Below are 12,854 nucleotides of genomic sequence, written 5' to 3'. Positions count from 1 at the left end.
TTTGTATTTTTAGTAGAGACAGGGTTTCACCATGTTGGCCAGGCTGGTCTTGAACTCCTGACCTCAGGTGATCCACCCACCTCGGCCTCCCAAAGTATTGGGATGCCAGGCGTGAGCCACCACACCTGGCCCATAAGGTACTCTCTATCTGTTCAGCAGTGTCATGAGGCCCACACTCCTTAGGCCACCATATTTTCCAGTTCTCTCCTGCCTAACCTCTACCTTGCTGTCAAGAGTTCTACATTTGGCCGGGTGCAGTGGCTCATAGCTTAAGTGTCCTTCCTCTGCCCTTTCAATTGACCCGTGGCCCCAAAGATTGACCTTGGACACACTCCCCAGGCCTGTCCACTCCGACTCCTTTGTCGGGGGAAAATCATTAACTCCGAGCTGCAGGGCCCTGTCATCTTCTGCCCTTCATGCTCACCTTTTCTGGAACCAGAGGAGGCCAAGGACCCCGCCAATGCCCATCTCTTCCTTGAAGACCTCGGTGATGGGCATGCCCGCATAGATGAGCTCCTGTCCTCGCTCATCACAGATGCTGGTCATGAATGAGGCAGGTTTGCGAATCAAACCAAGCTCCTGGGCAGAGATGGGGCAGAGGGAAGCAGGGCCCTGGTGACCACCACAGATTCTTCCAGGACTGCCCCACTGTGTGTACTCTCAGAACCAAAGTGCCCCAGGAATGTCTTAAACTCTGGCAGCAAAGCAACAACTCTCAGACGAAGTTTTCCCAAGAAAGAAGTGCAAAAGCCCTTTCATTAAATCATTTTGGGCATAGAAAACAGGAGGACCCATGGTACCACTTGGCATCAGCACTGTCAGCACTATCTCTATCCTTCTCTGAGCATTTGCTGGGCTAGAAAATAACCTAAATAACCTATCCATTGCTTCATTTCTGGAGGGGGACCAGGGTCTCTCTGTTGCCCAGGCTGGAGTACACTGGTGCGATCATAGCTCACTTCAGCCTCAAACTCCTAGCTAGGCTCAAACGATCCGCCCGCCTCTGCCTCCCAGCAGCTGGGGCAACAAGGCATGCACTGCCACACCTGGCTAATTTAAAATTTTTTTTGTAGAGACAGGGTCTTGCTATGTTGTCCAGGCTGGTTTTGAACTCTTGGGCTCAAGCAATTCTCCCACCTCGGCCTCCCCAAGTCCTGGGATTATAGGCGTGAGACCCAGTCCATTGCTTCCTTTTTTTTTTTTTTTTGAGACAGAGTCTTGCTGTGTCGCCCAGGCTGGAGTGTAGTGGTGCTATCTCAGCTCACTGCAACCTCTGCCTCCCAGGTTCAAGCAATTCTCCTGCCTCAGCCTCCCGAGTAGCTGGGATTACAGAAGTCTGCCACTGCGCCTGGCTAATTTTTGTATTTTTTTCAGTAGAGATGGGGTTTCACCATGTTGGCCAGGCTGGTGTCGAATTCTTGACCTCAGGTGATCCGCCCACCCCAGCCTCCCAAAGTGGTGGGATTACAGGCATGACACTGCACCCAGCACTTTTTTTTTTTTAATTAGAGACAGGGTCTTACTCTGTAACCCAGGATGGAGTGCAGTGGCATAGTCATGGCTAACTTCAACCTTCAACTCCTGGTCTCAAGCAATCCTCTCACCTTGGCCTCCAAAAGTGTCAACTTGACTGGATTGAGGGATATAAAGTATTGATCCTGGGTGTGTCTGTGTAGGTGATGCCAAAAGAGATTAACATTTGAGTCAGTGGGCTAGGGAAGGCAGACCCACCCTTAATGTGGTGAGCACAATCTAATCAGCTTCCAGAGAATATAAAGCAGCCAGAAAAACATGAAGAAGAGAGATGGGCTTAGCCTCCCAGCCTACATCGTTCTGTGCTGGATGCTTCTTGCCGTCGAACATCGGACTCCAAGTTCTTCAGTTTGGGGACTCGGACTGGCTCTCCTTGCTCCTCAGCTTACAGACAGCCTATTGTGGTACCTTGTGATCATGTAAGTTAATACCTAATAAACTCTCCTTTATATATATATCCTATTAGTTCTGTCCCTCTAAGAGATCCCCGACTAATACAGAAGGCCTGGTTTCCAAGAGTCATAAACTCTCCTTTATATATATATATCCTATTAGTTCTGTCCCTTTGAGAGATCCCCGACTAACACAGAAGGCCTGGTTTCCAAGAGTTCGAGGCAAATCAATGCGAAACCCACCACCATAGACCCACAGATCTCTCTTGTTCACCCTGTTAGGGACATTCAAGGCACCTACCCTGGCCCAGGAGTAGTCCATGGGCACGGTTGGGGGCGGCACCTCCTGGGCAGGTACAATGACTCCGTTGGCCACAAGATCTTCGTACACAGACCTGGGAGGCAGGAGAAAAAACACATCCACGTGGATTTTTTTATTTTGGGCTTCTGTAAGACATCCCAAGAATGCTCTATCTAACCCAAACACTGTAGGTTTCTTTTCTTTTTTTTTTTTTTGAGGCGGAGTCTCGCTCTGTCACCCAGGCTGGAGTGCAGTGGCCGGATCTCAGCTCACTGCAAGCTCCGCCTCCCGGGTTTACGCCATTCTCCTGCCTCAGCCTCCAGAGTAGCTGGGACTACAGGCGCCCGCCACCTCGCCCGGCTAGTTTTTTTTGTATTTTTAGTAGAGACGGGGTTTCACCGTGTTAGCCAGGATGGTCTCGATCTCCTGACCTCGTGATCCGCCCGTCTCGGCCTCCCAAAGTGCTGGGATTACAGGCGTGAGCCACCGCACCCGGCCTACACTGTAGGTTTCTTAGTTTACTCTCTGAAGGGGTGGCCTGCCCCTCCACACCTGTGGGTGCTTCTCGTTAGGTGGAACGAGAGACTTGAGAAAAGAAATAAGACACAGAAACAAAGTAAAGAGAAAGAAAAGTGGGACCCAGGGGACCAGTGCTCAGCTTACAGAGGACCCACGCCGGCACCGGCCTCTGAGTTCCCTTAGTATTTATTGATAATTATCTTTACCATCAAAAAGATAAGGGAGTGGCTGGACAATAGGATCATTGTAGGGAGGAAATCAGCAGTAAGACATATGAACAAAAATCCTTGTAACATGAATAAGTTTAAAGGAAAATGCTGTGCCTTGAGATGCATATGCAAACTCTCCATAAACCTTTTAGCGGTATTGCTCCAGCAAGCCCCACCTTATTCCTAAAGGCGGTTTTCTCCTTACTCAGTAAACAAAGCACACAATGGGTTTTACCCGGAGATGTACCATTGCCCAGGGAGGGGCAGGATTTTTAATCAGCAAGCTGCCTTCAGGTACTTGTTTAACAAAGACACATCCTGCACAGCCCAATATCCATTAAACTTTGAGTCACCACACCACATGTCTCTTGCAAGGACAAGGTTGGGGGTAGGGTCACAGATTAACAGCATCTCAAATACAGAACAAAATGGAGTCTCTTATGTCTACTTCCTTCTATATAGACACAGTTTAACAGGCTGATCTCTCTTCCTTTTCCCCACAACTCTCACCTGCTGAATTCTGAGAACTAAATGAAAATAAGTTCTAGCCAAGACCGCACCTGCCCCTCTGCTCCCTACTACCTCACGTCCCAGTCTCTGGATGGCAAGGAAGGACAGAGCTGAGAGTCCAGACAGGTTTAAGAGGTAGAAATGGGAAGAGATCAGAGGGTATCTAATAACTCTCTATTGATCATAGGTAACACTCTCTAAACATTTTCATGCGGAGCGCTCATCTGTGGCTGCCGCCTCCCAGCCAAATAGGTAGGCTCAGAAACTCAACACGTTTTAACACCGGCCTAGACCTACTGCTTCCACAAACTAAATAAAACAAAAGGAAAGCCAAAGAGAAACAGAATTTTGAACCATCCATACAGCTGCGCTAGACACCAAGAGGGACCAGGAATATGGGATGTCCCTGTGTGGGAGAGGCTGTTGTCTCAGGAGGGATTTGGAAAGGAGGGGGAGGCCAGCATCCTCCCCAAGGTCCACTTACTGGATGATCTCTCCAAGCTCATCAAAGCTCCGGGGCACAAACACTCCTGCTTCCTTCAAAGCCTGGTTCTTGGCTACTGCAGTTTCAGAAGCCTGGTTGGCACAAGCTCCAGCATGGCCAAACTGGACCTGGAAAGCAAAGGAAAGTAGCTTTACTGCTAATCCCCCAAGAGTGAACAAAGAATTCCCAGGGAAATGTCAGCACTGGTCATAGGCTGGCACTGTGCTAAACACTTTACATGAATCACTTCATTTAATGCCAGCACTGGTCATAGGCTGGCACTGTGCTAAACACTTTACATGAATCACTTCATTTAAGCCTCAAGCAAGGTCACTGAATAGGTACAACAGATGATTTCCATTTTACAGATGAGGAAACTGAAGTACAGAGAAGTTCAGAAGCTTTCTCAGGGTCACACAGCTAATGTGCATGGAAGTCAGGATACAAAGACTGGCAGCCCAACCCCAGAATCATCTTCCTTTTTTTTTTTTTACCCTTACCTTCTTTTTGTTTTGTTTTAAGATGAAGTCTTGCTCTTGTCACCCAGGCTGGAGTGCAATGGCATGGTTTCAGCTCACTGCAACCTTTGCTTCCTGGGTTCCAGCGATTCTCCTGCCTCAGCCACCCATGTAGCTGGGATTACAGGCGCCTGCCACCACGCCCAGCTAATTTTTGTAGTTTTAGTAGAGATGGGGTTTCACCATGTTGGCCAGGCTGGTCTCGAACTCCTAACCTCAGGTGATCCACCGGCCTCGGCCTCCCAAAGTGCTGGGATTACAGGTGTGAGCCACCACGCCTGCCCCCCCACCCTTTTTTTTAAGTGACAGGGTCTCACTTTGTCATACAGGCAGAAGTAAAGTGATGCAGTCACGGTTCACTGGCACCTTGGCCTCCTTGGGCTCAGGTAATCCTTCCACCTCAACCTTCTCAATAGCTGGGACTACAGAGATGTGCCTGGGAGGCTGAGGTTGCAGTGAGCCAAGATTGTGCCACTGCACTCCAGCCAGGGTGACAAGAGCAAGATTCCATCTCAAAAAAAAAAAAAAAGAAGCACTAAGTAAGTGGTGACTGCGTCTTTGTTTTTTCTTTTCTTTTTTTTTTTTCGAGACAGGGTCTCACTCTAGTTACCCAGGCTGGAATGCAGTGGCGCTATCTTGGCTCACTGCAGCTTCAACCTCCCGGGCTCAGGTGATTCTCCACCTACTCCCATGTAGCTGGAACTACAGGCGTATGCCACCACAGGCGGAGGCCTGGCTACAAGTGTTTTGTATTTTTAGTAGAGACGGGGTTTCGCCATGTTGTCCAGGCTGGTCTCCAACTCCTGGACTCAAGCAATCCACCCACCTCAGCCTCCCAAGATGCTGGGATTACAGGCGTGAGCCAGTGTGCCCAGCGTTGACTGTGCCTTTAACCAAGCGATGGAGGAAATTAACACACAAGACATCTGATGCAAAGCCTTGTCTTAGGATGGGGTGCAGAGGGTAATCATAGTACTATCTAACCTGTTTACATAACACTATGTTCAGGCACTTTTCTAAGAGTTTTACTCATTCAATCTCAGTAGCTATGATCGTTTCCTATAAAAAAGGAAATGGGAGCACAGATGGGTAAAGTGATTTATCCCAGGTCACACAGGTAGTATGTGGTAGCACTTGAACCTAGGCAACCTGGCCTCAGCCTGTGCTCTTCACCATGCAAATAGAACAAAAAGGTGAAAAGGTTAGGAACTGCTGCTCTGTAAGCAAAGGTTGAAAGACACCTTAAAGCATGGGGTCCCAATGCGTTCTTTGTAGGATTTAATCTGTATCTGCAGATGGGTGGGAAGGAGAAGAGATTCTATATTCAGAAACCCTGGGTTTAAGGAAGTTAAGTTTCTTTAACTCTGGATTTCTCAAAACTAAAACCAAAATTTCTAAAAGGGAGATGAATTATTTAAAAAACAAAACTAAAGGGCCAGGCGTGGTGGCTCATGCCTGTAATCCCAGCACTATGGGAGGCCGAGACGGGTGGATCACGAGGTCAGGAGATCGAGACCATCCTGGCTAACACAGTGAAACCCCATCTCCACTAAAAGAATACAAAAAAATTAGCTGAGTGTGGTGGTGGGCGCCTGTAGTCCCAACTACCCCGGAGGCTGAGACAGCAGAATGGCGTGAACCCGGGAGGCGGAGCTTGCCGTGAGCCAGATTGCACCACTGCACTACAACCTGGGTGACAGAGCAAGACTCTGTCTCAAAAAAAAAAAAAAAAACACCAAAAAAACAAAAAAAACCCTAAAATAATTCAAGGACCCATCCCACTCATGGGGCGATGAGTGCCAGCCAGATACTGAAATGTGAGGTGCTCACCCTCTTAGAAGTGTCCTGATCATGGTGGGGATGCGGAGGTGGGTTGGAAAGGTGGAGGGGCTGGTAATGCGAAGCAAGCCAGGAGAAACAATGGGGGAGGCTGATTGATTTTTGGTTGTTGGGTGAGTATGGAGTTGGGAGAGAGCACTCAAGAAGAAAGAGAATCAGCTGGGTGAGGTAACTCACGGCTGTAATCCCAGCACTTTGTGAGGCCGAGGCAGGTGGATCACCTGAAGTCAGGAGTTCAAGACCAGCCTGGCCAACATGGTGAAACTCTGTCTCTACCAAAAATACAAAAGTTAGCCGGGCATGGTGGCATGCACCTGTAATCCCAGCTACTTGGGAGGCTGAAGCAAGGGAATCACTTGAACCAGGGAGGCAGAGGTTGCGGTGAGCCGAGATTGTACTGATGCACTCTAGCCTGGGCGACAGAGTGAGACTCTGTCTCAAAAAATAAATAAATAAATAAGTAAAGGAGAATCAGGGACAGCTTCATGGAATAAGTGGACTGACAAGGCATGGAAAGGAACAGTTTCTAAGACCTATGCACGCCAGACCTTTACAATTACTTTCTCATTTAAATCATAAAACAACCTTGCAGCATCCTCATTTTACAGCTCAGGAAACAGTTACCAAGAGGCTAAATGACTTGCCCAGGTCTACCAATAGCTGATTTTAAAGATCTGATTTCGGCTCACTGCATCCTCCGCCTCCCGGGTTCAAGCCATTCTCCTGCCTCAGCCTCCCGAGTAGCTGGCATTATATGCACCAGCCACCACGTCTGGCTACACAGATCTGCCAAGGTCTGATTTTAAAGCCTGTGCAAGCAGAGCTCACCCTGGAGGGATGGGCAGGATGATTCTGGACCTCTTCTTGCCTTTTACTTACTTGGGAAAAAAAATAAAAATAAAAAAAAACCACACACACACACACACAGTTTGTACAAAATGGATATTATAAGCATTTACTGAACTCTGCCCCTTCTTACAGGTAATGTATCTTAAACTCTTTCTGTATCAACATATCAAGTTCCACCTCCTTCTTTGCATGCCTGCCCCGTTTTCCATTAGTTTGTGGATATGCCATGCTGACAGTACCCTCCTGGTAAGCATGTAAGTTGTTTCCAGACCAGGCACAGTGGCTCACGCCTGTAATCCCAGCACTTTGGGAGGACGAGGCAGGCGGATCACAAGGTCAGGAGTTCGAGACCAGCCTGACCAACGTGGTAAAACCCCATCTCTACTGAAAATACAAAAATTAGCTGGGTATGGTTGCATGCGCCTGTAATCCCAGCTACTCAGGAGGCTGAGGCAGGAGAAACACTTGAACCCAGGAGGCAGAGGTTGCAGTGAGCCGAGATCACACCATTGCACTCCAGCCTGGGCGACAGAGTGAGACTCTGTCTCAAAAAAAAAAAAAAAAAGTTGTTTCCAGTTTTTGCCGTTATGATACTGCAGAGTATTATTGTACACATACTTTGAAACACTCTGCATGTATACCCATGGAGTAAATCTGCAAAAGTGGAATTACTCATTCAAAGGAGACACGCACTTGACAACTGGACAAATACTGCCACTCTGAGGTGGGCAGGAATCTGAAGGGGAAAAGCATGCATTCTAGGAAGAGCGACAATAGCTTACCAGTAGGAAAACTTTAGGGTTAAGGATTCTCATGATTGCAGGAAGCCTTCAAGGCTTTACCTTTTTATATACACAGCACTAAGAGAAGGCCCTACACTCACAGGGTGCTTGATAACTATTGATAAACTAATTGGGTGATGAGTGGTTGTTTCCTTTTTGAGATGGAGTTTTGCTCTTGTAGCCCAGGATGGAGTACAATGGTGCGATCTCAGCTCACTGCAACTTCCAACTCCCGGGTTCAAGTGATTATCTTGCCTCAGCCTCCTGAGTAGCTGGGATTATAGGCATGTGCCACCATGCCCGACTTGTTCTGTATTTTTAGTAGAGATGAGGTTTCTCCATGTTGGTCAGGCTGGTTTCGAACTCCCAACCTCAGGTGATCCTCCCACCTCGGCTTCCCAAAGTGCTGGGATTATAGGCATGAGCCACCATGCCCGGCTTTTCCTTCAATTTCATCATCATCATCACGTGGGCCACCTTCAACGTGGTAGAGGGTTCTCTAAGCTGAAGCACAGGGGCTGAAGTCTGGTGTATGATCCCCCAGCAGAAGACAGATAGCTCAGAAGCTTAGCAGACAGCAGAAGCCTAAGGAGTGTTTATACTCAACAGTATGAGGTGCCGCCGGGCACTTTCACATACATTTTATCATTTTAACACATGAAGAACAAACCTTTCCTTCTACCACCTCTCCCCACACAAAACATCTCACCAAGCCCCACCCAGCTGAGCTCAGGCTGTGTCCTTCTCCCTCCTCAGCCTCCTTTCCATCAGCAAAGCCCTTCTCATCCCCTAAACTACAGTTCAAACATCACCTTCTCAGGGAGGCCATCTCAACTTCTCCAGACAGCTGGTTGCTACCTACACCAAGCAGAGACTCAGAGCCTGATTCTGGCTTTAATCTGCTTATAAACTGGTCTCCTCCAACTGGATGAGAGCAGGGCCCTGGCTGGACTATTGCAGTAACCAAGCAAGTAACAAACGTTTCTTGAAGGAACTAGCTGCTTAATAAGATGACTACATGGTTCACCTCAAATGCCCCCTTGCAATCCCCACTCCCAGCCTGGGAGTGACCCGTCTCAGCCATACCTCAGAGGAGAACATGGTGGCACAGGTCCCAATGCACCAGCAGACGATGGGCTTGGTGAGGCGGCCCTCCTTGATGCCCCGGCAAATCTTATATTCCTCAGTGCCCCCAATCTGCCAAGGAATGGGGAATGAGAAAAAGCCAAGTTAGTGGAGCCCATCCTGATGTAAAAACTGGATAGAAAATGGAGGGACACGGGCTTTGGCCAAATAAAAGGAGTTTAGTTTCAGCCTGGATACAAGGAGGATTTCTAAAGGAACAAACAGCAGGTCTCCTAGAGGAATCTCTGGGACTCCCCCTTCCTGATCTAGAGATATAACATGATTTAGGATTAGACCTGCCTTCAGAGGTGCAAACAAGGGATGGAGTTATGGGACTCCCACATTTTTCAGTATTTAGAAAATTTTTTTTAACTGTTCTATCCAAAAGTCATCAAATTTTTTAAAAAGCGTATTTTGTTTTTTTTTTTCCCCAGAGTCTTGCTCTGTCTCCCAGGCTGGAGGGCAGTGGTGTGATCTCTGTTCACTGCAACCTCTACCTCCTGGGTTCAAGTGATTCTCCCACCTCAGCCTCCCGAGTGGCTGGGATTACAAGTGCCTGGTTAATTTTTATATTTTTAGTAGAGATGGGTTTTCACCATGTAGGCCAGGATGGTCTAGAATTCCTGATCAAGTGACCCACCTGTCTCACCCTCCTAAAGTGCTGGAAGGATTACAGGTGTGAGCCACCATACCTGGGCAAAAAAATGCACTTTTTACTCCAGCTTTTCACTGCCCACCAGGTAGAGACCACGGCCAGCCAGAGCGGAGCTTCTCTCTTACTGGCGCTAAAGTCTGGGACACTGGGAGGTAAGAACTCCTTTCTCTGAAACATAAATGGCAGTACTAATAGTGACAACCTCGAGGCCCCAGCATCTAGAGGGTGGGATTACCAAGGACTGTCCCTTTAAGTTACATGTAACCAAAATGTTTAAATTTTTTGAAAACTGAGATCATGCATTACAGTTTTAAAATCATATATATATATATTTTTTGAAGTAACTCACTTCTCCAAGAACAACAATCATTTTGACTCCTGGAGCGTCCTGATAGCGTAACACATGATCCATGAATGTGGAGCCTGGATACCTGTTGAGAGCAGGGAGTATCAGGATACAGGATCAGGAGAAGGCATGGGAGAGTGTGTACAGGGTTAGGAAGCACACTTGTACCGGGAACACTGGATTTTGGGGGGGTGTGGATGGCTGGTAAGGGTCCAGAAATGCCCCAGTAAGAATGGAGAAGGGTAGGAGGCAGAAGGTAGCAAATGGAGCAGAAGGGAAGAGGAGGGAAGGAGTTGGAGCTATCTAACTTGCAAAGGAAAAGACTGGGCACAAAATAAGCCCAGAGAGGTTCACTCAGTAGTAAGAGATGACGGAGAAAGCACACCCTGGTGCAGTTGCTTAAAAATATATCCACAAATTCCGGCCAGGGGCAGTGGCTCACGCCTGTAATTCCAGCACTTTGGGAGGCCCAGGAGGGTAGATCACCTGAGGTCAGGAGTTCCAGACCAGCCTGGCCAACATGGTGAAACCCCGTCTCTACTAAAAACACAAAAATCAACCAGGTGTGGTGGTGAGCACTTGTACAGTCCCAGCTACTCGGGAGGCTGAGACGGGAGGATCGCTTGAAGTTTTTGATCGTCTAAAAAAAAAAAAAAAAAATCTAAGAACACACACATATTTTCTTTCTTTTTGAGATGAAGTCTTGCTCTTTCACCCAGGCTTGAGTGTAGTGGTGCAATCTTGGTGCACTGCAACCTCCGCCTCCTGGGTTCAAGCGATCGTCCTGCCTCAGCCTCCAGAGTAACTGGCACTACTGGCACATGCCATCACATCTGGCTAACTTTTTTTTGGTAGAGATGGGGGTCTCACTGTGTTGCCTCAGCTGGTCTCGAATTTCTGGGCTGAAACAATCCTCCTACCTAAGCCTCCCAAAGTGCTGGGATGACAGGCATAAGCCACTGTTCTAGGCCTCTTCATGTCTTTTGATATGATCATTATAAATCTAAGAAGACAATCTAAACAAGCAGCATTTCCTAGACTTATTCCCGGAGCCTTTGGTCAGGCAGTACCCAAGGACTGGGGATTCCCAGGCCACACCCCTAAAGACCTTGGTGAGAGTTCTTCCTCACCCAGGCATCCTATCGGAAATCATGTGGTAGAGCCAGGCAGACAGACAAGGTGACTCTAGCTCAACAGCTTTTGGTTTCTAAGCCCGACAGCAGTAGTAACAGTAGGAATAATAAACAATAATGGCTAACATTTATTATGGACTTACTAAGTGCCAGACGTTACTCTAAGATATAACACTCTATTCATGACCTACTGATCAGGGTTCCCACTAACAAAAATAATGAGGATACTAGTATTAACTACCATAAAAACTCACTGAGCACCTGCTGAGAGCAGGCCCTGGCTCAGACACTTCCATGTATTACACCTCATTTATTCCTCCAGTGACCCCATGAGGTGGGGGTATTATTTACCCATTTGATGGCGGTCTAGGGAGGTTAAGTAACTGGCTCCCAGGATGGCCCCTGCCACCCACCCCCTACTAAAGAGGGAAAATGGGATTTGAACCTCTTCAATCCAATTTCAGAACTGGTCCTCCTAACCACTGCACTCTGCTGCCTCCCTGTGGCCAATCACAACAAACAAAATTATCCCCGAAGCCCAGTCGCCTCTCCTGCACATTGCCCTGTTCTGTGCTTTCCGATCTCATGCTCTGTCAGTCCTGAGACAAGAGCAGTGATGCCCCATTGTTCAGACTTCAGCAGCATTCCTGTGGGCCTGGAACTCAGGGGCAGCGAGCAACCTGCAGGACACAGCGTCACCTCCTAGCCTGCCGCTCTCAATGTGGGAAGCCCCTCCTTGGCTTCCCAGGTGATTACCTGTCCCCACCAATGGCCACACCCTCATAGACGCCATCTGTGGTCCGAGAGATGATATTGTTGAGCTCGTTGGACATGCCTCCAGAACGTGAGACATAGGCCACGCTGCCTGGGCGGTACAATTTGGAGGCCAAGATGTTGTCCAGCATCCCACCCGTGTTTCCAATCTTAAAGCATCCAGGCTTGATGCCTCCAACCTGTGGGGGCAGAAACCACAATCAGGGAGGAAGGTGACTTCCAGATTCACCACAAAGAATCACAAAGCCCCTGCATTACTGCCCAGCCCTCTCTGGCCAGGCTGGGGAGAGAATGACGAAGAGGAATCACACTTGCCCATTGGGTTTCCCGCTTAGGAAAGTCTCCTCTCTCTCAAGAGACATTATACAGAACAAAAGACAGCCTTATTTGTAAAACATGGCTCACTAATTCAGGTTAAGATACGTATACTCAGCCCGGCACAGTGGCTCAGGCCTGTAATCTCAGCTCTTTGGAAATAAATACTAGCTTCAACTTTTTAATACAGTAAGAAGTAAAAATAAGCCAGGTATAGCGGAACACTTCTGTAATCCCAGCCACTCAGGAGGCTGAGGCAGGGAGACTGCTCAAGCTTAGGAGTCCAGGGCTGCTGAAGTGTGCTATAACCGCACCTGTGAAAAGCCACTGCACTCCAGCAACACAGTGAGACCCTGCTTCTTAAAAAAACAAACAAAACATAATTCAAAGAATAATTTCAGCCAGGCATGGTGGCTCACGCCTGCAATCCCAACACTTTTGGAGGCTGAAGGGGGCAGATTACCTGAGGTTGGGAGTTTGAGACCAGCCTGGCTAATATGGTGAAACCCTGTCTCTACTAAAAATACAAAAATTAGCCAGGCGTGGTAGTTCACACCTGTAGTCCCAGCT

General features: G+C 48.1%; 1 protein-coding gene across 1 annotated transcript in view; it reads right to left on the bottom strand.

The window, feature by feature from the left end:
• The window catches only part of ACLY (ATP citrate lyase), a 59,952-nt gene that overhangs the window by 11,662 nt on the left and 35,436 nt on the right, over positions 1-12,854 (bottom strand). Inside the window, exons 19-24 of the mRNA XM_011929940.1 lie at positions 11,952-12,148; positions 10,066-10,147; positions 9,023-9,133; positions 3,949-4,076; positions 2,227-2,320; positions 425-579 (exon numbers count right to left, since the gene is read on the bottom strand). Of these exons, the coding sequence (XP_011785330.1) occupies positions 425-579; positions 2,227-2,320; positions 3,949-4,076; positions 9,023-9,133; positions 10,066-10,147; positions 11,952-12,148 (767 nt within the window). The remainder of the gene's footprint in view (positions 1-424; positions 580-2,226; positions 2,321-3,948; positions 4,077-9,022; positions 9,134-10,065; positions 10,148-11,951; positions 12,149-12,854) is intronic.

Source organism: Colobus angolensis, unplaced genomic scaffold (genome assembly GCF_000951035.1).
Source record: "Colobus angolensis palliatus isolate OR3802 unplaced genomic scaffold, Cang.pa_1.0 Scaffold83, whole genome shotgun sequence".
NCBI lineage: Eukaryota > Metazoa > Chordata > Mammalia > Primates > Cercopithecidae > Colobus > Colobus angolensis.
Note: the sequence above shows the minus strand (reverse complement) of the source record. Positions and strands in the feature narration are given on the sequence as shown.